Source organism: Furipterus horrens, unplaced genomic scaffold (assembly GCF_987537825.1).
Source record: "Furipterus horrens unplaced genomic scaffold, mFurHor1.1.pri manual_scaffold_1, whole genome shotgun sequence".
NCBI lineage: Eukaryota > Metazoa > Chordata > Mammalia > Chiroptera > Furipteridae > Furipterus > Furipterus horrens.
In genome coordinates this window covers 31,150,709-31,177,723 of record NW_028327171.1, presented here as the reverse complement: position 1 = coordinate 31,177,723, position 27,015 = coordinate 31,150,709, and the positions used below count along the sequence as shown (strand labels likewise).

The 27,015-nt window shown below is 37.9% G+C and overlaps 1 protein-coding gene across 1 annotated transcript in view; it reads left to right on the top strand.

The window, feature by feature from the left end:
• The window catches only part of WDR49 (WD repeat domain 49), a 131,510-nt gene that overhangs the window by 65,179 nt on the left and 39,316 nt on the right, over positions 1–27,015 (top strand). The window contains exons 8-10 of the mRNA XM_090273497.1: positions 12,408–12,572; positions 15,341–15,456; positions 26,598–26,728. Of these exons, the coding sequence (XP_090129623.1) occupies positions 12,408–12,572; positions 15,341–15,456; positions 26,598–26,728 (412 nt within the window). The remainder of the gene's footprint in view (positions 1–12,407; positions 12,573–15,340; positions 15,457–26,597; positions 26,729–27,015) is intronic.

Below are 27,015 nucleotides of genomic sequence, written 5' to 3'. Positions count from 1 at the left end.
GGAAAAAATTGGAACTATTGTAACAATATAATCAATAAAGTATACTTAAAAAAAAGGTATGAAAACAATGAAAAAAAAAAAGAAAGAAAAACCAGGATCCAGGACTGAGGGAGACTCAGTCTTTAATGGCAGGTCTAGGGTGTCTTCCTGGTGCTCATTGCTCGGTGGGTCCTCAGGACGGGATTGTGGGATAAAGAAAGGGGAAGCAGACACATTACCAACTCACAAGGCAGCAGTGGAATTCAGTATAATGAAGGAGAGGTAAGAGCAAAGTGTTGCTCATGGAAAGTCACCAATTCTGCCTGGGGCTGGAGTGGGTGATATTTCAACAGAAACCTGAAAGCTAGAGTGAGAATCTGTCAAAGGAGAAGGAGATAGTTTCAAACAGAAAATACAACTTGAGCACCTGCAAAGAGGCTTGAGCGCTTACAGTGTGTTTATGGGGAGAGGGTTTATTCTGGTGTGGCCCATTGGGGAACACTTGGCCAATGTGGGAACTGAAGCAGTAAAGGGAGCTTAAAGATCATGAAGGTCATTCACTGGAGGTACCACAGTCTGGTCTTGGAAAAATTATTACATACAGACTTGGCAATAAAACAGTAATTCTCAGAGTGATCTCAGACCCCAGGAAACTGAGATCCTTTCAGGGATTCTGCCAGATCAGAATTATTTTCCTCACAATATTAATTTGTTGTTTGCTTTTTTTCACGCTCATTTCTCATCAGTGTAGAGTGGGGTTTTCAAGAGGCTACGTGATGAGTGATGACATCATTGCTGTGATGCCCAAAGGAATGTGTGCTTTTGTACTCCTGTGTTTTAACAAATTCCCAGTTTAAATTTCTAACAATGTAAATTTCATAATCTATCTATGTATGTATATATGTATGCATGTATGTATCTGTCTATCTATCATCTATGTCTTCCAAATGCATAAAAGCTATTTGAATTCTTCAATAATTCGAAGAGTGTAAAGGGACCCCAAGATCCAAAATTTTGAGAACCTCTGGGTTAGAGAAATCAGAGTTCAAATGTTGGGCAGATTACTTACCATGCCTAAGCTTCAATTTACTGACTTTTAAAAATATGGGTGCTTGTGGGGGCATAGACACCAAAACAGTGGCATATCTCTCACCAGCAATCCTTGCAATGGCCTGTCTTTCGGAAGCAGCTCCTTCCTTCTAAGTGGCCAGCCCTAGCAAGGCTCCCCTGGGCCCCTCGTGTTTCTCAGGTTGAATGTTGATGCTTTATGACACTTCTTTTGCTTGTTAACTTCTTGATATTCCTTAATCTTTCTTTAACCATGAGTCACAGGGAAGCAGAGCTTAGGAAAAGTTAGGAAGATGGAGGGGACCCTGAACTGGGTGTTGTCTCTATTGGGCTTCTGTTCAGGAATACCCCTGAGGTGAGGAAGTTGTTGGTCCGGTCCCTTCTCAGCCATTGCAGTTTCTGCTCATAAACATTTAGTTCTAGAGCTCGACTTTGGTCCTCAGGTCCCCAAATCTCCAAGGACAGCCCCGGACATGCTTATCTCACCCCTTTCTGAGCATGGGCTGTTTTTGTAGTTGTTTTCTAGTTAAACACTTAACTCTTATTTTCCTCTCCTCCTGTGTTTTTAATGTTAGAGAAGGATCCTTGTCTTCCATTTCTGTATTTTCCAACAACTCCTAACATTCTTCTAGCACCAAATAGGTGCTCAGTTGCTAGGTTTGGTCAATGATTGCCATTTCTCATTCTAAGCTGAAAAGAAAGCCATGATTTTTCAGTCCACTGATGCTTGCTCTTTGGTTATCTGGTTTGGTGTTGCTTTTGAAGACTTTTTATTTGTCTGAAATTAATGAAAAACCTTTTTTTCTGTTGTCACTTCAAATGTTGCTGACTTATTAGTATTATTTAAATCTATTTGACTTCTGTGGGGACCTAACGCAATCCCTATATAAAAGCAACTTGGCACATTTTTGTGACTTTTCTTTATCTTTCTGACTTTTGGTGCCCTGGCTGTCATGAGTGTAGGTTAGAGATATAGTCTTTCCTGTAAGTCATCCAGGCAATTGCTTGGCTATTTGCTGAGCAATCTGGCACCGAAGAATAGACGAGAGTCACACACAGCAACTATGCTGTTCACTCAGCTTTTATTGAATACAGGTTCACTCAAAGTAAAACATCAACATGCATTAATATCCTACTCATACTCTTAACAGCCTGAGAGACATATAGCACACACACACAGTAATCAGTGGAAGATAATGAACTCAAGACCCAGAATCTCAGTCTGCAAGTCGGGGAGACAGCACAGTGGACAAGGGAGTTGTCAATGTCTTGCAAGGAAGGATCTCTGGAGTCAGGTGGGCAGTAGAGCTGAGCTTCTGGCAGTCAATGCCCATGGAGATCAGCACAGCATGGAGCAGAACTCTGGTGTGTGGAGCTCGGCTGTCTCAGCAGCGGTCTGAAACGTGCCTCAGTTATACCTTGAAAGTGGTGTGTTCCAGCCTTCTGGGCCTTTTGATAAATGTCTTGGCACCCCTGATGCCAAGTGGGGGATTTGCCTCAGAGGCCATGGGTGGTACATAGCTGTTCTGCTTGGCACCCCTGATGCCACTGTGAAATTTCACAAGGATCCTATCTATGGGTGGTCCCACTCTACAGACATGGCTACTCTGATTACATACACAGATACCTTAGCTGTGTCTCCTTGCCAGATGGGTGTGCTCTGACTTAGGTAGTTTTCCTCTTGAACCAAAGTGTCATGGCTGACTGACAGCCATTTTAGTTGACAAGAGTGACTCTGCTTTGTTTTATATACATTATGCTATCTTGATCGGACTGATGCCATTTTATTGGTCCTGCTTTTCACATTGGCATCTAATCTAAGAAAGTGATGGTAAGCCACGCAAAGCCTCTTAGAAAGAACCATGTGCTTTGTTTCACCCTGCAAACTTGCCTTCACAGCCAGCAGCAAAACAAGCTGGGGCAGGTTGAGGGAGTCCCTGGAATGCACAATTTTGAAAGAATCAAAGTAACTCAATATCCTGTAGGGAGTTCTAATAAAATGTCTTTGCACTGAGTTCTTAAATAAAGTGTTTCTTAAAAACTCATGAATTTTAGGAAAGTTTAAAAAATGTATTTGTAGATGTAAACATGACGGATAAAGTTTTGGAGTTATTACTATAGCTCTCACCCTAATGTGGTAATGTGTTTTTGTAAAATAGATAATGTTTCAGTTTGTTTTGTACCTGGAACACATTTATAGTCTCCTTAGACAATTAGGTGTCATCAAATTTTGACAGAAAATACTCTTTACTATTTTGTTATTGAAATAACTTAATTTTTATAAAATATTACATACCAATAAGAAATTAAAACAATGCAGTAAAGCTCAAGTAAAAAAACTAAACATCACCACGTTCTAAATATGTTTCTGTGCGTAGAGTATTTTACATAAATATGGTTCAGTAATTTACTTTTTATTCAATAATAGATTGAAATGTATTTCCTTGTACCTGGGTGTAGATTTATTTCATCATTTTTAAAAGGCAGCACATATCCCACTGTAGGTATGTATCATCATTTACTGAGCAATTTGCCTTGATGAGAATTTTGCTATTACAATTTTTTTTGTACATAACTGCATTCACGCTCATGACTTTAGCTCTCTAGGGTAAAATCTTAGAAATGACTTCTAGGTTAAAATATATGCATAGTATATAATTTGATACACAAATTGCTTCTCATAACTTACCATTTTATCCAGTCTCTAAGTGTAAACATACTCATCACACACACGGTTACATAAAGAGACACGGCAGACAGCGCTGCCTGGCTGTCTCCTGCAGGGCTCCTGAGACCCTGGGTGGGGTTTCATCCCCAGCACGAGATGTGGGCTTTGATAATGTGAAGTCTAGCCCTTCCTCACATCATCTAGAGTGACACTGTTTCTTGAAGACTAATGCTCACTCCCACACTATCACAAGAAACATAACACCACGCCATTCATTAGAAGTGAGACTGGGGTATAATTTTTTAGTAACAGTGCATCTTTTGTCATCCTTTCTATACAACGTTATTTTGGAGAATTGAGATCTTTGAGAGTCTAAATAATTAAATTTGTAGTTCCCTTTGTAATTACAGAATCTAAGAAAAGGTAGGCTGATAAACTTAAGGGAAGCTTATCTCCATCTTACAAGGCGTCATACCTCGTAAATTAGTGAGTTTGTCTTTTGAACAGAAGTGGACAAACACTTGCCTGCCTCATTGCTGGGCTCCAAGGGATCTCTGTTGTGTTAATGTGGCTTTTCTGCATGAAAATTTCAGTCTTCATTTCATGTCAGTCTGAGCCTATGAGGCCTCATCACTAGATGGAGACATGGGAAGTACCCTAGTCTTAAGGTTACACCAAAACCTAACCATGCGCTCACACAGACATGCACACACACGTTTATTTAAATGTGATTCGCTTGGAAGGAATAACACATCCCAGTGTTACAATACTCAGCAGAACAAAAGGATGTACAGAGAAATTTCCCTCTCATCCCTGCGTCTACCTACTCAGTTTTGTCCCCTGGAGGCAACCAGTTTTATGTTTCATAAACTCCCTTCCAGGGCTTTTCTATTCATACACAAGTAAATATGATGTATACTCACTTTTAAATACATATAATTATTAACTTTAAGAGCATCTTATTTTAAGTGCTGTTTACACAAATGGTAGCATGTTATATGCACAGAAACATTGCTCTGTGCATTGATTTTATCACATAATGATACAGCTTACAGATCATTTTCTCTCCTTATCTAAAGATTATACTCTTTCTTTTTCCCAGTCTATGGTACTCCATTACATGGGTCTAGGAGGCTTTGTGTTAATCAGTTCTTATAGGCATTTAGGTTAATGCTGATATTTTTCTATTACAAGTAATGCAGTAGTTTTTAACCTTGAACCCACAAATTTTACTGCAAGTGAGGACATATCTGTGGAATAAATTCCTGGAACTGGTCAGAAACTATTTATGTCAGTAACCTTGATAGATACTGTCAAATCTTCTCCATAAAAGCCAAATTAAATCTATGAGCAGGGTAGGAGAGGACTCCTTCCTCAACCTATCATATCATTACAGTCTCAGCTGTGGTTTTCCTTATTTATTTTTCAAAGGGCACTTTTAGGTTCATAACGACACTGAGAAGGTTCAGAAATACCCATAACCCTCTGTCCTCCCACAGGCACAGCCTTCAGTTACTCACATTCTCCACCAGAGTGGTACATTTGTTACAACGGAGGAACATGTATTGACCCATCCTTATCACCAAATGTAACCAGTATCCATTAAGGTTCACAGCTGCTATTTTACATTCTGTAAGTCCAGACAAATATATAATAACATGTGTCTGCCATTATAACATCATATAGAGTAATTTCACTGTCCTAAAAGTCTTCTATTCTCCACCTTGTCTTCCAACCTTCCTCCTCTAAACCTATTTTTACTGTCAGCATACTTCTGCCTTTTTCAGAATGCCATATAGTTGGAATCATACAGTAAGTAACCTTTTCAGACTGGCTTCTTTCACTCAATAGTATGTAATAGGCATTTACATTTCCTCTATACATTTTAATGGCCTGGAAGCTCTTTTTAGAGCACTAAATACTTCATTGTGTGGATGTACCACAGTTTATTTATTCATTCACCTACTGAAGGATGTCTTGGTTGCTTTTGAGTATGGCAATTATGAATAAAGCTGCTAACCATCTGCATGCAGACTTTTGTGTGGACCTCAGTTTTCACTCTTTGGGGTAAATTTCAAGAAGCCTGATTGCTAGATTGTAGGGTAAGATCATGTTTAGTTTTATAAAAAGATTGCCAATTGCCTTCTAAAGTGACCATACCATTTTGCTTTCCTACCAGCAGTGAAATAATGTTTCCATTGCTCCACATCTTCATCAGCATTTGGTGTAGTCAGTGTTCCAGATTTATGTCGTTCTCGTGTGAGGCATCACATTATTGTTTCACTATGCCCCATCTTCTTCGTTGAGGTCCGTTAAGGTCTTTGGCCCATTTTTTAAACGGGTTCTTTAGTTTCTCATTGTTGAATTTTAAGAGTTCTTTGTATGTTTTAGACAATAGTACCTCAAGAATGTGTCTTTTACAAATACTTTCTTTCAGCCTGTGGTTTGTCCTTTCACTCTCTTGACAGTGTGTGTTGCAGAGCAGAACAGAGATTTTTAAATTTAATGAAGTCCAGTTTATAAATTATTTCACTCATGGACTAGTCCCTTAGTGTTTTATCTAAAAAATCATTGCAAAACCAAAGGTTGTTTAAATTTTCTCCTGTGTTATCTTCCTTGAGTTTTATAGTGTTTTTGTTTTAAATGTAGATCTGTGATCCCTTCTGAATTAGATTTCCTGAAGGCTAAACAGTTTGTATCTTGATTCTTTATTTTTTTAACATGTGGTTGTCCATAGTTCCAGCACCATTTGCTGAAAAGACTGCCTTCTGCAATGTACTTCTTTTGCTTCTTGATCAAAGCTCAGTTGATTATATGTGTGTGGCACTATTTTTGGTCTCTCTATTCTGTTTCAGTGATCTATTGTCTATTCTTTTGCCAATACCATGCTGTCTTGATTATTGCAGCTTTATAATACATTATGAAGTTGGGTAGTGTCAGTCTCTTGACTTTGTTCTTCTCCTGCAGTATTGTGCTGGCTCATCTGGGTCTGGCCTCTCTATGTCATCTTTAGAATCAGTTTAGAATCAGTGCTATCTACTTTACCCATTAGAGCTCTTGGCATATTAATCATAGTTATTTTAATTCCCTGATCTGATAATTCCAACATCCTTGCCATGTCTGAGTCAGATGTTTGCTCTGTATCCTCAAACTGTATTTCTTGCCATTTAGTATGTTTTGTTTTGTTTTGTTTTCATCATTGGACATGATACGCTGAGTAAACGCAACTTCTGTGAATAGGCCTTTATAAGTGTAGTGACGACATGTGGGGGGAAGTGGAGCTTTCTCGAACCCTATGATTAGGTCTCGGTTCCTTAGTGAGCCAGTGCCTCTGGACTGTGACTTTCATATAGGCTTCTCAGTTGTCCCCCGCTCCCTCTTGGGTAGGACAGGAAGGTGACAGGCAGCTAGAATTTGGTTATTTCCCTTCCCCAGGTTAATTAGCCTCTGATAAAAAAAAAACCCTAGCAGGTTAAGTTCTGGTTAAATAGTTTCCCCTGAGGGCAGACCTTGTTAAGATGAACGGAGTACTCTGACAAATTTAGAAATAGTTTCTTTCTCCTGCCCCTGCCAGGAGTACAAGAGGATTTTTCTTCAATATTTACCCCAAAAACATGGTAGACATCCTCAAAACAAAACATAAAATTGTCCCCCAGTGACTGGCTCCCCCTGGAACTTTAACTCTCAGACTCGACCACCTTGAGCCTCTGGCGTTTGTCAATTGCAGTTGCCATTTTCCTATCCTGGTCCTTCTGCCGGGGGTGGGGGGGATAGGGGGTGGTTTCCAGTTCCTGAGTTTTGATACTTTGTGACTTTATTTGCTTGTTAGTCTTTCTGATTTTGGGGGCAGTCATTTGCCCTGTGACTTCATTTCTTATATTGATCTAAGAAGAGTTGTTGGTTTTTTGGTTTGTTCATCTTTTAACTTATGGGCTGAAGAATTCTGAACATGCAGAACGGGAACCTGGGAGTCCAATGCTGTCTCAACTAATTTTTGAAGTATTTTTTTTCTCAGATTGTTTTAATAATGAGGGAGGTGGTGGGGGTTTAGAGTCAAAGAGTTTTCAGTGCTTTACATGGACATCCTGGAGTCTGCTGTGCACAATGCTGACCATCCTCTCTGTCTCCCGGATCCAAGGGACCACAAGCTGGACTTGGACTCTTGGGACTTTTGGGTTCATTACCCCCTTATAGATTGATATTAGTGATGTTATATTCATTATTAATCCTGTGTGCATAATTGTGCGGATTAAGTCTTGTTCAGCAGCATGTCATATTTGCGTGTCCTCTGTGTAATTCCTTGGTGCCTAAGCAGTGGAGACCACCGCAAGGTGGCCTGAGTTAGAGGAAAGACTATATCGGAAAAGACAAGAGGTCTCGTGGGCATAATCACTCAGTTTATTCACCTGAGATACATAACTGTGGTGACCGGGTTGGTTGGGTCTCAGGAACTAGCTGACTGCTCACTACACAAAGGTAGAAGGTACATAATTATTAGTCAAAGAAAGGGAAATGATATTTTTCTGATTTGTCCCCTGGTTGCTGTGGGTGCCTGGTGACCTCAGGAGTGTTGGAATGCCTGTACAATGACCGCAGATGATCACAGCCCATGACTCCTCCCCTCACTCTGCCTCAGCCTTGTTAGCCTTCTTGCCAGTCCTTGAGCATGCCAAGGACATTTTCCCTTGGGGCCTTTGCATGCCATTTCCTTCCCCTGGAACCTTCTTCACCCAGGTATCTGTATGGCTTCCTCCTTCCCCTCGGTCACATCTTTCCTCAAACGAGTCCCCAGTTTTGCACCAACTCCCAAGTGATCTTTACTTACTTCTCAATAATATATTTTTCTTTATAATGCTTACCACTTTATATATATACATGCATACAATTTATTTTTTTCTAATTGGTCACATCCTCCCTGACTTCTCCCACTAGATGGAAGGACAGGAATTTTTCACTGCTGTATATCCAATGCCTAGATACTCTGCATTGCATGCGATAGGTGTTCCATAAATTTAAGGAATGAACTTGAAAGAGCATATTACAAATTAATCTAAGAAGAGGTGATAGCCAATAAATAAGATTTATTAATGGAGAATGACTGCCTTAAAGTATTTGAAGCCTTCGTAAGGACTCTAAGATATTATCATTCTCCTCACTTCGCTACTTACTTAGATGTAACTTACAGAGATGTGATGCAAAATAGAAATAAAAGAGGTAATCTTCTTTATATTAAGGGACCATAAACAGCATTGACTAAAAAAGTTATAAAACAAAAATTCAATCGAATGTCCTGGTACCGTGGTAGCCAGCGCCATCCACTGCTAATTTTTGATTCCTCTTCTTGCTTAGATCTCAGATTGGTATGTATATAAAAGACAGCTAAAATGCCTACTGCGTTGGCATAGCAAGAAGACAATTAGGGGAAATGGACATAGTGTCACATCTCTTCATATTGTCTGATTGGCCATGACAGCTTCAGATGAGAGAGATAAAAAGACCCTTACATTCCTAAACAGTTATTAACTCAGGTACAGAAGGTGGAGCATGCTCCCATGAGAACCAGGATTTGCTCATGAGGCCTAATGCCATGGAGTGTCGTAGTTATAGAAACCAGGCCATTTCTGCTCTGCAAACTGCCAGGGCCCTGCCCTCATTGGCTGATGCCTCATTTATGAGCAGCAGCCAGGACGGAAGTGGAAACTTAAAGAGATTTGATATCATCAGAATGTGGCATATAGATGTGATACCAATACTTCTTCCTTGGCTTTATTACCAATAAAAACAGCTTGCTAAGAATAGAGTCCCCTCCATCTTACAGTTACACCATGTCCTTCATCTGCCAAGTGATGTTAAAGGCAATCTTCCCTCACCAAACTCAGAAAGTCTTTTCACCTGCTTTGTTGTTCTTGTATTCTGCATTGTCACAGTGACTGTCGATTCTGGTTAATACTGGTTGTGTGTTGTGACACAGTCTGTCCTTGTTTTTCAGCACATTGTTTTCGTGAAGCTCGCACCTTAAGGCAGATTGCTGTAAAATTCTATACAACTGATTATATACTGTTGTCATTATTGATTCAGATTTCATGAGAAATTGTTACATGAGTACAGAAAGGTGCTGAACACTAATGAATAATGTGTTGGAGCTCAGGCAGGCAAGCATCAAGAAGTGAATGTTACTAATTTTTAATTGAATGTCTCCATTAGATAATAGTGGTGAAGTGGATGATTAGTTGCTTTGCAATGTGGCTGGAGCCAGTCTTGAACAAGTAAGCAAGTCTTTTTTTCAATATAACCTTATTTTATTTTGATTTTTTAATTTCTGTCAGGGAATGCTCATCTTTTAGGATTAAACTGTTTAGCATGTAATTGGTGCTCAAAAATTGCTTTTTGAATAGAAATAATAAAATTATTTTACAACCTTTAGCCATTTCTTCAAAGACTACTATCAAAATTTTCTCATGCTTAGAAAATTATATTTTCATGCTTTTGTCTTTAATGAATACAATAAAAGTTCCTAAGCAATTATGAGAAATATTCACAAGTAGGATATAATTTGAAATCTTAATGTACATCTATAAATCTGATTTATAAAATTATAATTGTTTATATTCCCTGTCATGGCTGGAAGAAAATATGATATTAAAATATTTATGTTAGCCCTGGCTAGTGTGGCTTAGTGGATTGAGTGCCAACCTATGAACCAAAAGGTTGCTAGTTAGATTCCCAGCCAGGGCACATGCCTGGGGTTGTGGGCCAAATCCCTAGCAAGGGGCATGCAAGACGCAACTAACTGATCAATGTAACTCCCGCACATCAATATTTCTCTCCCTCTCTTTCTCTCTCCCTTTCCCTATCTCTAAAAAATAAATAACATCTTAAAAAACATATTTCTGTTAAATTTATTTGGATATACAAAGTGGTATCAACCCAAATAAAAGTTCAGACAAATAAAGCTTAAATGGAATAGTCGTCGTCAGCAGCCATCCGTCTTGAGAGATGATGGTGTAGCTTCTTAAGAGTCTATCTGCACCGCTGAGAATGGTTGTGCAGTCCGACTCGGGAGTGACACGGTATCTGTCTCCTCCCGTGTTGAATCGACATTTTGCGATGACGCTGGAGTGTCCTCTCCAGTGAAGCTGAAGCTACAGAGCCTGGGCAGGGTGATATGGAGGGTCTGCTGTTGCCCATGCAGCAGACCCCCCCTCTCTTCGCAGCTGAGGGATCCAAGGGAAAGACGGAGTCAATACAGCTTGGCTTCAGGTGCGGAATAGTAACCCTAGCTAATTCGTATGGCTATTTATTGTATGTCATGCCCTGTGTTTTACAAACATTAGCTTAGTTAAACCTCTTAAAAACAGTTTGAGGTAGTTACTATGATTCTCTCTAGTTTCTAGGTGAGGAACCTAGAGCTTAGAGAGGGTAAGCAATGAGCTCAAGGTCAGACAACTGACATTCAAACTCAGGCACCCTGGCTCCAGGACCACTGCTCTTAAACCACCAGGCATATTGCACAAACCCAAACAAACAGAAACACAGTTATTTACACGGCATGATCATTAAAGTGCTAGATCACACTATTTTGAAGACTCCTTGAGAGCAGGGATTCATCAGTGAACCCACTGCCATCATGGAGCTGGGCACAGAGTGGAGGCTCAGGGTGTGCCCGCAGAATGACGGACTGTGTGCCTGACTGATGGCCGGCTACCCATCCCTACTCAATGTACATTTGACAAGCTTTACCCCATTTAATTATGAAAATTTGACACTCAAATTTAACATATTTTTAAATAAATTTATACAATGGTAATCAATACTTAAGCTGATAAAGACATACTTTAAATTTTCTCAAAATAGCTGTTGCTTCAGGTGACTTCCTACCTACACATTTATAGAGTTAGTGGTTCTTTTTCCTTTCATCTTTCAGGTCCTGAAGTCCTGTTGGTGAGATAGTCTTAACCTATAAATCTTTTAAAAGGTGCTGAAATGCCTAGAGCTGAAATTAGCAATCTACTTGCCACTATAAGATTTCTCAGTGTTGAACTGTTATATATAATTCTGTCCCTACTAGCATTTATTTTGTTGCCTTCCTCTTGGAGTGTACATGCAGATATATATTTAACCTTCTTGTGTTCTTTCTTATTAGTGACCCATTAATAACAGTGTTCAGCTGTTGGACCTTGAGAAGGGATAAAGAAAGGGACTAATGGCATCAAAAGCACAAGCCCTAACAATTTGTTGAAATTAACTTTTCCCCATAATGGCTGATAGTGGTTTTTTTTCTGAATGCTAAATGGAAAGTGATTTGTAATAAAATGTGTCTTTTCATATAGTAAATAGTGTCAGATTGCATGACTAATAAAATCATCTTTTTCATTTAAATGCAAAGGATTTATAAGTTTATTTTCAGTAAGATTGGATTTCAGGATGGCCTCTAGACACTGAGCTGAATGGTGGGTAAGGGAAGTAGATTCCTATCTTTTTCTCATAAAGAGAATCATGACTTTATTACCTGAGTTCTGGCCTAGAAATTGAAATGTTATCAGTTCAACAAAAAGAAAGAAAATGCATTTCAAAAGTGTCTATGCTGGGGGATCCCATTAGGGAAAACACACAAGTTAGATATTCTTATTGAAATAAAAATGTTGGATTCTGGGACTATATTTAACTTCTTTGCAATGTTATTTTCTCTTAGGTAATCAGCTCTGATGTGGGGTCAACTGTTTCCTTTTGGATGATAGACAATGGGCAGAAAGTCAAACAATTTACTGGTTGCCATGGAAATGCAGAAATCAACACTATGGCCCTTGATGCAAATGAGACGCGGCTTTTGACTGGCAGCACAGATGGAACTATTAAGGTGCGAACAGAGTGATGCTTTTCTATCCAGATGTGAGTGGGCTGGAATATTGTGAGAGGAGACACAGCAATGGCTATATTTATTTTTGCCTTTTTGGCCTTGCAAGAAGAGAGATGAGACAAGATAAGAAGAGCTAAATAACCCAAACCATCTAATAACAAAGCTGTTAGGAAAATACACCTCTGTGGGAAAAATGAATAAATGATTTTTCTGAGTAAATTATTTAAAATGAAAACACAACTTGGCTTACTTATTTCAGAAAGGTTTTTTCCAGTGCTCTGGAGAGAGAACTCCTTTGGAGAATAAGAGGCTTGAATAATTTTTATGGGCTTTAGCTAATGTCTCTAGTTTTCTTTTTCTCAATTTATAGAATGAGAAATCAGGGCAAGTAAGTAAACTTTTAAATATAGCATAGAGGCAAGTTTTTCAGAAAATTAGTATTTTAATATCTTCCCATTTTGTGATTTGTGTTTTTATGTAAAGGTGAGATAGTGAAGAAGGAAGGAGGAACAATCACAATCTTATTATTCATCTTAAACTAACATGATTTTATGCTTTATTTTTTAATTTTGTAACAATTTTTAATTTCTTATGGGAAGAATGTGCTGTTTTTACTTTTCAAAAAAATGATCAAATTTTCATGCAAAGCTAGATACAGTCTGAAATCATGCTCATTAGTGAATCTTCCTTGCCCCCTTCAGCTCTGAGAGTAATGACAGGGTTTGATTGGTGATAACTTTGCGGCAAAAGAAGAAGGTAGTTTACTGAATAAGCATTAAATGTTTTTCAAACTTCTGTCATTATCTGGAGTTATAAGAGTATTAATTACATGTACCTTCCATGATAAGATTTATGATGCATTCAGGTGAGCTTCAGGCAAGGTAAAGGAAAGCTGTCTGGTTATGTAGGTGTAACATCATGGAAGTTGGGGGCAAGCATGCAGGGAACCCCAGGCTGGTAATGGTCAGTGGGAAGTGAGAATCTGCAAGTCAGCTAAACATGGACTCTGGGAAGGTTAATGGGTCAAGCATGAATTGGAAGCTTGGGTTTAAGCAAAGTAATCTAATTCATGGGAGGACTTACTGGTAAAGTGTGTGACAGAAGTGGGATAATTTCAATTGTAATAATTTAGGTGCAATAAAACAGGAATAACTAGAAGTGGAGTATTAGACAATGACTTAAGCAAAAGGAACAAACAAGTATCCCTTCTACTAGTCCTGGGGTATGAGACAGAACTGAAAAGTAAAATATGTGAATTAGGTTCCCTTTATCCATATCTTGGAAAGTAGCCATCCAGGGCAGAGCAGGCTTGTCAATGGTTGCTGAAATAGTTCCAGCTAAGGGGCTGGATAGGATGTGGGGGAAGTCAGATCTGCACAACACCTATTAGTGGGTATTATTTCAGTTGGGCTGGGATACAAGCCATGTGTAGAAGAAAGCAAAGTGAATGGGTGAGGAGGTGTGCACTGCTCCATGTCTCAACTTAAGCCTTGACATCGTGGAAGTTAATGTGAATTTAGTAGTATAGTCACAGCTTTTGAAGGTACATTTATCTTTATCACAATAACACAACCAAGTTCTGAAATATAGCAGCCTCTGCACAGGACACATAAATACAGCTGCACTGGCCATGTTCTATGAAGAAACAAGAATGAATGACATTTTCCAATCTCATTCATCATTTAGCATCTAAAGCCAATAGCTATGTAATTTAAAGGTATTGCCCTATTTATCAAAGGTTTGAAGTGTCTTTTTATATTATTTAATGTTTTGAATAATTAATGTATGCATATAATAACATTTAAAATATAAAATAGATATAAAGTGAAAAGAAAGTCTCTTTCTCACCCTTCTTCCCAACTCCGTACTTGTGGCTGCCTTGTTACAAGTTTCTTATGCGTGCTTCTAGCTGATGGGCACCCGTGCTCAGTGGCAGGTCACTCTCCACGCTGTTCTGCATTTTCCTAGTTCGGACATTGATTCATACAGGTGCAAACAATAATCGTAATCTTAAATAACATTTATTGTATGCTTACTATGAACCAGGTACTGTTTCAGCACTTATGTACACACACACACACTCCCCAATATGGCTGGTGCTATTATTATCCCAGTTTTACAGATAAGAAAACTGAAGCCCAGGGAGATAAAGCAAATTGCTTAAGTTTCTGTAGCAGTTTAGTTTTGGCAGAACTTAGACACTTGAAGGTGACTCATTCTACTTAATGGCTACATTATATGCTACTGTATAGATGTTCCATATTCTGATGTTCAGTCTCTTATTAATGAACAACTAAGTTGATTCAACTCTTTAGCTTTTATAAACAATGTTTCAAGAATGTTCTCAGGTTCTGTATTAGATTTTTAAAGTTCCAAACAATCCTGAGGAGTAACGTCCCTGTGTCATGAATGGGAAAACAAAATTTTAGAGACACACTTAGAGCGAGAAACAGGATTTCAACACACTCCAAATGTAGTTCTTCATGATTTTAATTTGCCTCCTTCTTAAAATATGCACTAATTTATTAGCCTTTGAATCAAATATTATTAGAATAGACTAATATGATCACACATAGAGTAATTAATATAATGGCTAAATTTAAATGATGAGAGAATTTTTAATTATTACATATCCCAAGTGAATCAACTCTAGTTGAGAATGGAAAGACAAAAATTTAGAATAATCTTATTATAATGTGCTGTTTTACTCATTGAAGAAGACATTTTCTTTTCTTGTCTCAAGAGTGATTTTAATTTTTCTCTTAAAGGTGTGGGACTTCAATGGATATTGTCACCACACACTAACTATTGGGCAAGAGGGAGCTGTGGATATTTCACAGATCCTGGTTCTTAAGAAGACAATACTGGTTACAGGCTGGGCCAGGTATGATATGCTTCATGCAAAACTAATGGGAAGGCAAAAGGAGAATGTTCTTATTTAAATCAAAATCTAAAAGGAAAAAGAAATCTTGACAGATTTTGAGTCATTAACTTCCTGGTGACCTATTTGAATGAAACTGTTTGGAATTGACTGAATGCTTAGTGACTGCAATATTATAAGATCATAGAGCTTGAGCAGCTTTGAGAATTGTTATAGGGCTTTCTCCTGGCTTTTGGAATCTGCCTTTTCCTTTAACCATTCCAGGTAGGGATATAATAGCACTTCCTGAGTATTAACTCCAAAAGTTTCCCAAATTTTATAGGCAATAAATTCTTAATGTGTGGATGACATTACCTCAACTTTAAAAGGAGCTCATTCCTTCTCTTGCTGCTTATTTTAAATTGCAGCACAAGAGGGAAATAGCTCACTGAATTCCGTGTTAGCACCTCCTTCATTTCAGTGCAGAGAAGGGCCCTTCATAGCCCACTTAGTGTTCAAAGGGAGCAGTTCTTCCATTTCATTACAATGAAAATTACTTTTCATTCCTTTTCCCTGGGAGAACTAACAGAACATAAACAGGGTCTTTTCTATTGCACCATATAAGCACTAGGAAAATTAAAGTTTTAAGTTTTGAAGATATATTGTCCATAAATTCAACATTTCACAAAATATTGCTCTAGTAGGTAATTTACCCAACATTATTCACTATACAGTTATAATCTTAAGGGTTTGAAGCTGGGATTAAACAGGTTTTATACCTGGAAGGCTAGCAGTACATACTTGGGGATTTTTATCAATCATATGAAAGCTTTCCTTCTAATGCAAACATGCATATCCAGACTAGAAAACCTAGTGCCACCCACAGCATAGTTTTCAGGGAAAGTTTAACTATAAGTGGAGAAATGTAATTCAGATTATTCTACTTGATATTAAGAACTAATTCAATCATCCTCACCTTTGAAAGACAAGGCTTCTTTTCATCCCTGGGAGCAATCATGATCCATTAATGACTCATAACCACTTCAACAGACTATAGCCTAATATCTATAATTAGGCTGTGGCAATGAATAAATGTAATTCTCTACTACCATGGCAGAGTAGATGTGTAGTATATAGCTGATCCAGTTCAAATTTTGAACATAAAAAATGTTTTAAATTAATCAGTGTGATTTAAAACTTTAGAGATACCATTTGTTTCATTATACATCTTTAGAAATATAGTTAAAAATTAGCATCAAATATAAGATCTTTTGATTCCTTACAGGTAAAAATTTTAAAAGATGAGATGTATAGAGTGATCTAAAAATGGTGGGTGATTATGTTCTATAATCTTGGGGAGGAAACTTTGGAAAGACTAAAATGAGAGGAGAAAATGTCACCAATTCCCATTATTCTCTAACTTTTCCATCCTTCACAAGGTTTTCAGGACTTGGATCCCTTAGTTGGAATTAAAAGTTAAGGAATGCACCCCCGATTATTTCATTTCACTTTATATTGTTAGATTTAAAAATTATATTTCCTAAATCAGAGGCCTTATGTTAGAATGGGTTTTGGAGGATCTTTGCAGGGACCTTTTTACCAGGAGACATTTAACACAAGAGGCAAGAGAATAGGTCAATTGTTTGGTTATACCTGGGGAAGGACGGTCCATTAAGCCAACTTTTTAACAGTTTAGTGATTAGAGAAGAAATGACTAGAAAATTGATAGTCCGCTTATTAAGCTTTTTTAAAAACCGAGAGAAAACTGTTAAGCTGAAGCTTTGACTTCAGGCCATAGCTAAAGCAAGAGACACATTTGATAATTTTGCCCAGAATAGAATAGGGGTTGCATTTATTGAGTTAGATAGATAAACATACCACCACATTAACTTATTCATAGAACTATGTAGCACTTGATACTTTACATACATTATCTAATTTAATCTTCAGCTTCATCTCGGAAGGTATACAATATTTTATAGATACTTCAAATCTCTATCATTAGCTCTTCTCTCTCTAAACTCACTTATCCATTTGCTTGCTGGATGTGTCTGACTGCAATCCCAAATTCAATTTATTCTAACCTGAACATATCATTTATTCTCCTCTTCAAAACCTGCTTCTTCCCTTGCATTCAGAACCTCAGTTAACAGCCAGAGACTTGGACATCTATCCTGGTTTTTCCTTCTGACTCAACTTCACCACCAACTAGTCATTAAGCCTTATCTATTTTATATTCTAAATATTTCTCAATTATTCTCGTTACTACTACAACTGTATAACTGAGAATGCTATTTCCATATACGTGAATGTCACAGCCTTCTAATTTGTTCTTTCCTCCAGTAATGCCTCCCTTTTACCTCTTAGATAGATTCTCCACATTTTAGCGGCAATTCTTTTTTTCTACACTGCATTCTGTCAGTGTCACCTCCTTGTTTGACACCTTTCGAGTGTCTACATAATACAGTAAAAATCGAAGTCCCCTCTGGCCTGGACCTATTCTAAGTTTCATTCTCACTCATTCTCACGTACATTCTACATTCAAGGATCAACCTGCTGTCTGGGTATTCCCATACAACCCTCACTGTTTCACATCTCCTTGCCTTTATTCTCTCCTCTCTCCAAGCATTTTCTCACGTGGCTAATGTTTATTGCTATTTCAAGTCTCATTCAGATATCTTCCCCATCCAGATATCTTTCTTTACTCCCAGGATGAAAATATGTCTCCTTTTTGTCTTTGTGCTCTCTAGATTTTTGTACTTTATCTAGCATAGGAATATATACATCACTGAGCATCTAATAAGTATATATATTAGATGCTCAATGATATCTGTTGAATGACTTAATTAATGTTCATTGACTAGACAGGGAATCTGAAGATTAGCAAGATTAATTACCCATTAGTCACACTCTGAATAAGAAGCATGCAGAGTAGATATTCAAATCTATTCTCTTCTCACAATAAATCAGGAAGTTAAGCATCATCAACCCTCTTTTACAAGAAAAGAAAATGAAGCTTTAAGAAGTTGGGTAGCCTGGCCAAGCTTACAGAGCTAATAGGCAGCTGAGTTAGAATTCTATACCAAAGTCCATGCTCTTTACACCATTTCTGAGTTACAGATGAATTCATTTATCATTGAAAAGCAACTATATTCTTTCAAACAAATAATTTGATTGAGTAGGTTAGTTTTACCAATCAAAGCTAATGAATCATTTCTGGACATTTGAAGAAGCATATAAAAAACATATTATCAACTTAACAACACCTTAAAGTTTTAGCTTACTATTACTTTTCCTCTTTCCTTTCTACAAATGTATTTAAGCTGCACCTAGATGAAAAGCATTTAATTAGAAACTATGATGGACTGAATGTGAAGAAGCATGATTCATGCTCTCAATGGTATCACATTCTAATTGGGGAGTCAACACATACAAAGTAAGATATGGTAAATGCCACTGTAAAATTGTCCTAAGGAACACCTGAATTAGAGAACCCATGTTAGTGATTTAGAAACACTGTAATTCTTTTTTTAGTATATTTTTATTGACTATGCTGTTATAGTTGTCCCAACTTTTCCCCCTTTGTCCCCCACTGCCCAGTACCCACTCACTTCAGCAATCCCGCCCTTAGTTCATGTTCCTGAGTCATGCGTCAAAGTTCTTTGGCTTCTCTCTTTCCTATACTATTCTTAACTCCCCCTGTCTATTTTTGTACTTACCAATTATGCTTCTTAGTCCCTGCACCTTTCCCCCATTCCCTCTCTTCCCCCTCACAGCTGATAACCCTCCAAATGATCTCCACACCTATGATTCTGTTCCTGTTCTGGTTGTTTGCTTAGTTTGTTTTTGTTTTTGTTTCTTAGATTCATTTGTTCATAGTTGTGAGTTTTTTGTCATTCTGATGTTTATAGTTTTGATATTCTTCTTTTTCTTTAGTAATTCCCTTTGGCATTTCATATAATAATGGTTTGGTGAAGATGAACTCCTTTAGCTTTGCCTTATCTGGGAAGTACTTTATGTGCCTTTCCATTCTAAATAATAGCTTTGCTGGATAGAGTAATCTAGATTGTAAGTCCTTGTTTTTCATCACTTTGAATACTCCTTGCCAGTCCCTTCTTACCTACAAAGTTTCTCTTGAGACATCGGCTGATAGTCTTATGGGTACTCTTTTGTAGGTAACTCTCTGCTTTCCTTTTGCTGCTTTTAAGATTCTCTCTTAATCTTTAACCTTTGACATTTTAATATGTACTTTGGTGTGGCCCTCTTTGGGTCCAAAATGTTTGGGACTCTCTGTGTTTCCTGGAATTGTATGTCTGTTTCCTTTGCCAAATTAGAGAAGTTTTTTTTTTTTTTTTTTTCAAATAAGTTTTCAATTTCTTGCTCTTCCTCTTCTCCTTCTGCCACCCCCATGATTTGGCTGTCAGTATGTTCCAGAGGTTCCTAAGCCTCTTTTTTTTTGGTCTTCTTTCTGTTACAGTTGAATGTTTATTTCTTTCTTTTGCTCCAAATCATTGATTTGGATCCTGGCTTCCTTCCTTTCACTGTTGGTTCCCTGTATATTTTTTTAAATTTCACTTTGTGTAGCCTTCATTTCTTCCTTTATTTTTTTGGCCATACTCTATGAGTTCTCTGAGCATCGTTATCACAAGTGTTTTGAACTCTGCATCTGATAGGTTGGCTATTTTTATTTTGTTTAGTTCTTTTTCTGGGGTTTTGTTCTGTTCTTTCATCTGGACCATATTTCTTTGCATCCTCAATTTGGCAGCCTCCCTATGTTTGTTCCTGTGTATTAGGTGGAGCTGCTTTTACTCCCTGTCTGAGTAGTGTGGCCTGTGTAGCAAAGGCACCTGTAAATTGTGTAGGGTGGAGCCTTAAGTGGTTGCCAGGGCAGGGCCATCTGCTTCACTGATTTGTGGCATTATTTGTGGTGGGGGTTTTAGGAGGGGACAATGCTGCTGCCTGGCTTTTGACAAATTTCCTGGCACTTGCCCGGTTTCCAGTCTCTGCACCCACTTCCGTATGCATTGGCACCCTTCCATTTGCTACACTGAGGTTTGCATACATTCTAAGACCACGCAGGCCCTTTAAGTGACAAAAATACAGCAGTTTCTTCTGCCACCCCAACCCTTACTGGATTTTACAGCCAGAGATAATGGGGGTTTATCTTCCTGGTGCTGGAACCCTGGGCTGTGCAGCCTGTCCTGTGGCTGGGATCTCTCACTGTCAGGGTGTCCTTCCTTATTTTTATCCATCACACATGAATGTGGGACTGTCCATTCCATTCTCCTGCTGCTGTTTGTCCAAGTCATACTGCCTCTCCACCCCATCTCCATGAACTCCACCCCTCCTATCCATCTGGATAAATATAACTTCTTTAAATCTTTAGTTGTCAGACTTCCATATAGCTCTATTATCTGACAGTTCTGGTTGTTATTTGTTTTTGAGGTCTGGTTGTAATTCTTTCTATGTTGGCATGAAGAGGTAAAGCATCTCTACCTATGCTTCCATCTTGACCAGAAGTCAAAACACTGTCGTTCTTATATATAGATTATTTCTCTAATAAAAATGGAACCCTAAATTCAGAACTTCCAGAAATGTATTTCTTATCATTTTAAGCAAAATATACTTTAGAGACAACGTTGTGAACTGATGTAGAGTCAATTAAAAAAATACCTGGTTAAATACGTTTTTATATTTATTTTGGTAAAATTAATGAATGAATGATCAATTATATTTGCATTTGTTTAAAGTAGTCATGTGCTATCTATAATTTGGTAAAATCAAATAAATAACCATAATAGTTTGGTATTTTATTCTACTTTAAAATTCTGATTCTATACTTAACAACTCTATAAAAATAGGATCAGAGTCTTAGTTTCCTCCACTCTATTTCTCTTCTTTCTGTTAAAGATGAAATCACTGTTTATGAAGGTTTTATCTCTGTAAAATATCTAGACTTACACAAACACTATAAAAAAGAATCTTTAATATAATTTCAAATAATTTTAAAAATATTATTGACCGCAGCATCCTTCACAAAGCTTTGTAAAAAGTAGGTGTTCAATAAGTAGCTGATGATGTAATTTGATTTCTAATATTATTTTTAAATGAAATAAGATTAAGGATTTGAAGTTCCCCAACAATAAAACTTACCTATTACAAAATATTAAATTCATAATAATTACCTTAGTAAGGAACTACCCCTGGCTGGTTTAGCTCAGTGGATTGAGCGTCGGCCTGCGAGCTAAGTGTCGCTGGTTCGATCTTCCAGTCAGGGCACATCAGAGAAGGAAAACTCTGACTCCAAAAAACCTCCTCTGCCTTGCGGCATACCTCTTCAGGGGAAAGGCTAAGGGAGTAAACCCCGACAGAAAATCCGGAGCCGGAGTCCCTAAGGCGGTTCGACGTTGTAGTCAACACCGGCAACTCCTGCGGCGCACCTGAAGCCAAGCTGTATCGACTCCGTCTTTCCCTTGGACCCTTCAGCTGCGAAGAGAGGGGGGGTCTGCTGCATGGGCAACAGCAGACCCTCCATATCACCCTGCCCAGGCTCTGTAGCTTCAGCTTCACAGGAGAGGACACTCCAGCGTCATCGCAAGATGTCGATTCAACACGGGAGGAGACAGATACTGTGTCACTCCCGAGTCGGACTGCACAGCCATTCTCGGCGGTGCAGATAGACTCTTAAGAAGCTACACCATCGTCTCTCGAGACGGACGGCTGCCGACGAGTAAGGAACTATAATCCTATATGACTCAAGTGATTTCTATTATTAAGATAAGAATCAGTATGAAAACTTCCTAAGTTGTGACTTATTCTGAATAACCATGTTAGAGGTCAGGAGGAGACAGGTATGTTTGAAATTCACAGATAACCCTCAAACATAATTTTGTGATGGTTTTAGTGTTAGGGAAAAGAATAAAAGTGAACTGACATATAGTGAACTAGTTCTCTGCCTTTGGGATACTCCTTTTAAGATTAAAAGTCCGTAGACAGGTTCTTATGATAATTGCACTAACAACACATGAACAAGTAACCTCAAAGGAAACAAGTTGTTGATTGTGTTCTTTTGTTCTTTCCATGACAATTTTTACATGATAAATTTTAGTAAAAGTTATTTTCCTAGCTCATTCATCTTAAAAGAGTTTTTGTTTGTTGTTGTTGTTGTTGTTTTGTATTTTTTTCTGCACTTTACTGAAAAACTAATTTTGTTCTCACACAATTGGTCATTGTATTTAAATTCTGAATTACAGATATGATCATCTTCAGAATATGACACAATGACTCAGTAACAGTATGCTCAGGATTTCAAATGTGAAATAGAACTAGTAAAGTCCTTCAATGTCAGAAAGAGCAAATCTCAGACTCTTAAAATGGCCTTGAAACTGGCTCACTCTGTACTTTAATTTTACTCTTGGCAAAAGTACAAACTTAAAAATGTAAGAAATACAGTGTGGATTCTGCGGGTATTTTAAGGATAACTGTCATTTCAAATGGAAGGTTCACATTAGGTGTTAGGGAGAAGGTGGCAGCTAATTAGTTTCATGAGATTTTGACACACAAGGTCAAATATCAGAAGTGAAACTTTATGCACCATTTTATGAAAATAATTTTGTGCCTTTGGGTGGTACTCCCTAAATATACCTAGTTAATATGGGTATCTTCATGAAAAGAGATTTGATAATGAATTTTAGCTGAGTGATAACAGAAGAGATAGAGGACTGACCTCTTCCCTCTCACTCCCACCTCACACTCTCCATTTCTGAGGGTTAATCTCTTCAGTCAAACTTACTAACAGGTAAAGAAAAAATTAAAAATATATACATATAAAGCTATAATTCCAGAACTTCAAGTTACTTTACCTATATTATCATATTTTGCTAAACCTTCTATTAATGTTAAATTATTAATTTTGCATATAGAATTATTCATCCATTGCTTCAGCAAATATTTATTAAATTCCTATTATGTTCTAGGTACTGCTGATGAAGAAAGGGATAAAGTCCCTCCTCTCTTAGAGCTTAATTATGGAAAAGAAACAGAAAAATAAACATAGACAAAAATATGACATAATGATAATGTAATAAAGAAAAGTCATGTAGGTGAGGGGTGAGAGACTTAAGAGAGAGTCTTTACTTAGGGTGGTCAGAAAAGACTTACTCAAGGAGGCAACATTTGAGCAGAGAATTTTTCTGACAAATATATAGTGAACACTCCATATGTGTAGGTCACTATGCTTGCTACTGTTGGGTTGCAGAATAAGACAAGGTCCCTGGCTTCTGAGAGTTTATAATCCAACAGAGGAGTGAAGACTGCATAGTATTTATTAAGTGTTATAAGTAAAATGCAAACAATGTAAGAGGTCAGAAGAGAGAGCTGTTTCTTTTGACTCTAGTTATTAAGGATGCCTACCAGAACAAGACAGGCCTTATAGAATGGGTGTATGGACAGGTAGACATGGGTCTGTGTGTGAAAGGAAATCCATATCATGAGGGAAACAAAGCAGGTAGAAGCATGAAGGGTGTTTAGAGAACAATAAAGGTTCTTAGGGGACAGTTAGAATATTGTTTGGGTTAAATAAAAACAAACTTACAACTATCAACAACAGAATCTAAAAAATAAAAACAAAAACAAACTAAGTGAACAACCAGAATAGGTACAGAATCATAGGAGTGGGGATCATTTAGAGGGTTATCAGCTGGGAGAGGGGAAGGGGAGAAATGGGGAAATGGTGCAGGGATTAAGAAGCACAATTGGTAGCAACAAAATACACAGGGAGATATTAAGAGTAATACAGGAAAAGGTAAAGCCAAATAGCTTAAATGTACAATCCATGGACATGAACTAAGGGGGTGTGGGATTGATGGAGGGAAGAGGGGTACAGGGTGGAGGGGAGCAAAGGGAAAAGAAGTTGGGACATCTGTAACAGCATAATCAATAAAATATACTTTTAAAAAAGAGAGAAAAAGAGAATATTGTTTGGGTTGAACAAGAAAGTGTGCCTTGGAAACTTGGCCTCTGAATACTTCTAACAGTTCAAAACAGCTCCTGTAAGCAAGGAATTTATTTGAAACCTTATATTCTATCTCTAAAACCCAGGTGAAAATTGAATTCTATTGCATTAACTCATCTAGTTTTATTTTAATGTAAAATATATTTTCCCCAAACTCTTTGAGTAACATTAACACTTAGGAAGCTCTACTGTATTTACCCCGTGGCTCCCAGTAGCTCTGTCAAATATTTGGTTGGACATTCACATTTTACTTTAAAAAGCAAAGACAAAAGCATCAAGAGAAAGAATACTTAAAAAGCTGATTGAACCCAAATATTACTGTGTTTTGAATAACAGGTCCACATATTTGAATTTTTTCATGTAGGAAATGGGAAACTATTGTAAGGCTCAGCAGAACATGAGCCTTATCTTTGCTCATGTTATTTCCTCACTGTGTAGAATGGCTTCCTCCTCACAATCTTACCCATCTATTATGGCTCGGCTCCCATAGGACCCCTCAACCAGCCTTCTGTGATTTCTACACCTGGAATTCCATGGCAGTTTGTCAGCGCTTCCTTGGCACTTACCACGTTTCACTGCATTTTAGTCATTTTATGCTTATGGCTCTATTTCCTGCAGACTAGGGACCTCCAGAGAAAACAAGAAATGCTTGTAGAATAAATGCATAATAAGAGCTTCCTGAAATAGCATGAATAATCTAGTACCAGGATGAAAAATGTTCCAGAGGTAGGCAGACAAGAGGCAGTGAAACTGGCTAAGAGACTGTTACAATTGTTCAACCATCAGGTAGTGAGCCCAGAACTAGGGAAAGATGGATATATAACACACTGCGAAGGGAGAATCTGAGTACTTTATTGGACTGAGAAAGAGAAAGACATGCAAGAGGCTGGTATTCTGATCTATTAACCAAAATAGCGAACTTAAGGAAGGCTGATGTGGAAAGAAGATGGAAATTTTGGATTTTTGACATATTGCTGATATGAGCATTATATGCAACTATCAACTGGCAAGGGAGAACTACTTAACACTGGAAAAAGTTATAAATGAAGGGAGATTTAAGAACCATTTGTGAGTGAGCTAATGGTGGTCTACAAATTCCTGAACAAGCCCTTTTGGGTAGAGAGAAGAACTGGAAAAATGACAAGAATATACATATTAAAAAGAGAGAGAGAAAGAAGGGAAGGGAAAACAAGGAATGGCGAATGAAAATCAGGGAGGCAGAAAGAAAAGCGGGACATACTAGAGTTTCCAAGAGGAGAAAGCCTCATCCATCAGTGAGTAAGAAGTTGTTACATTGACAGGACAATTGGGAGACCTTTAGAGTGGTTGGAATATTGAAGTAGGACTTCAGGGAGCTGAAGAGAATGAAGGTGCAGACACCAAGCCTGTGGATATAAATGCTCCCTCACTGGAAGGAGGGAGAAGCTTAGCATAGGCTGGTAGGCAGAGACCAAATCACGTGGGAACAGTGAGGTATTAGTGCCCTCACAATTTAATTTTTGTGCTCCTCCCTTCCTTATCAGACACCAGGCATTTCATTCTCTGCGCATCCTGACTTGTCCTCAAGTTCATCAGCAGTACTCCAAAATACTGACCTTCTTAAAACAATTATTTCTGTTTCAAATGTATCTGTCCTGTGCACCATTCCATTGGAGGGGCATTTTCCAGGTGTGTTCCACAACAGGTAGTTCTTCAAGACACTGTGTGTGAAAGGACTCTGGGGTCGAGTATGTATGGGAGATGCCACAGGAAATGTTAATATGTCCTGGATGCTCTGATAAAAGACACCTTATTAATTTTTTTCAAACTATCAAATATGATGTGTTCATAGACCTATGCCTTCTTATTGTTACTACTGTCATAAAATTCTTAGTGGTTCCGTATGGAGAAACTTTGCTTTAGGGTCTTGGTGATGGATAATCTGACAAATGCACACAAGTTTGGTGTTAATTATTGTGAAAGGATAAGTAACCTTCTAATACTAAGTATTTATTATTTACCAGATCATTTAATGGATGATATGTGGGGTGAAATTTTAGGTAGTGTAGTGTTTCAGGCCTCTCAAGTGACCCTGCCCAAGTGGACGATAGCTACTCAGTGTCTATATAGGCACTTTTAGATCCACAGCTGAATTTTATATCCTTTTTACTAGGGCTATTACTGTGTTTCGACCTCAGAACTTCAATCAATTTTTCATCCAGCCTGAAGAATGGAACGGAGGGATACAGCACCAAGATGATATCTTGTGCGCTGCATTTTCACCTCCACAAACTCTTGTTACAGGTTAATTAAACCTTCTCTTGGAAATCAATGGTGAAAGTTTGGTTTCTTTTATCTCACTCACTTAAAAAAGAAAAAAAGTTTCCCAACTGCAGAATGAATCGATTTTTGAAGAAGCAGCCCTTGCACTTGAAGCTCCTACTCTTGGTCCTTATTTCTAGGGCTTCACATCCTATTTTCACCACTTGCAACTCACAATATTGAGCAAGTTATTTACACTGTAAATCATAGTTTTCTCTGGCTAACAATAATGCATCTATATCTTAGTTTATAGTGAAGATTGAATAAGG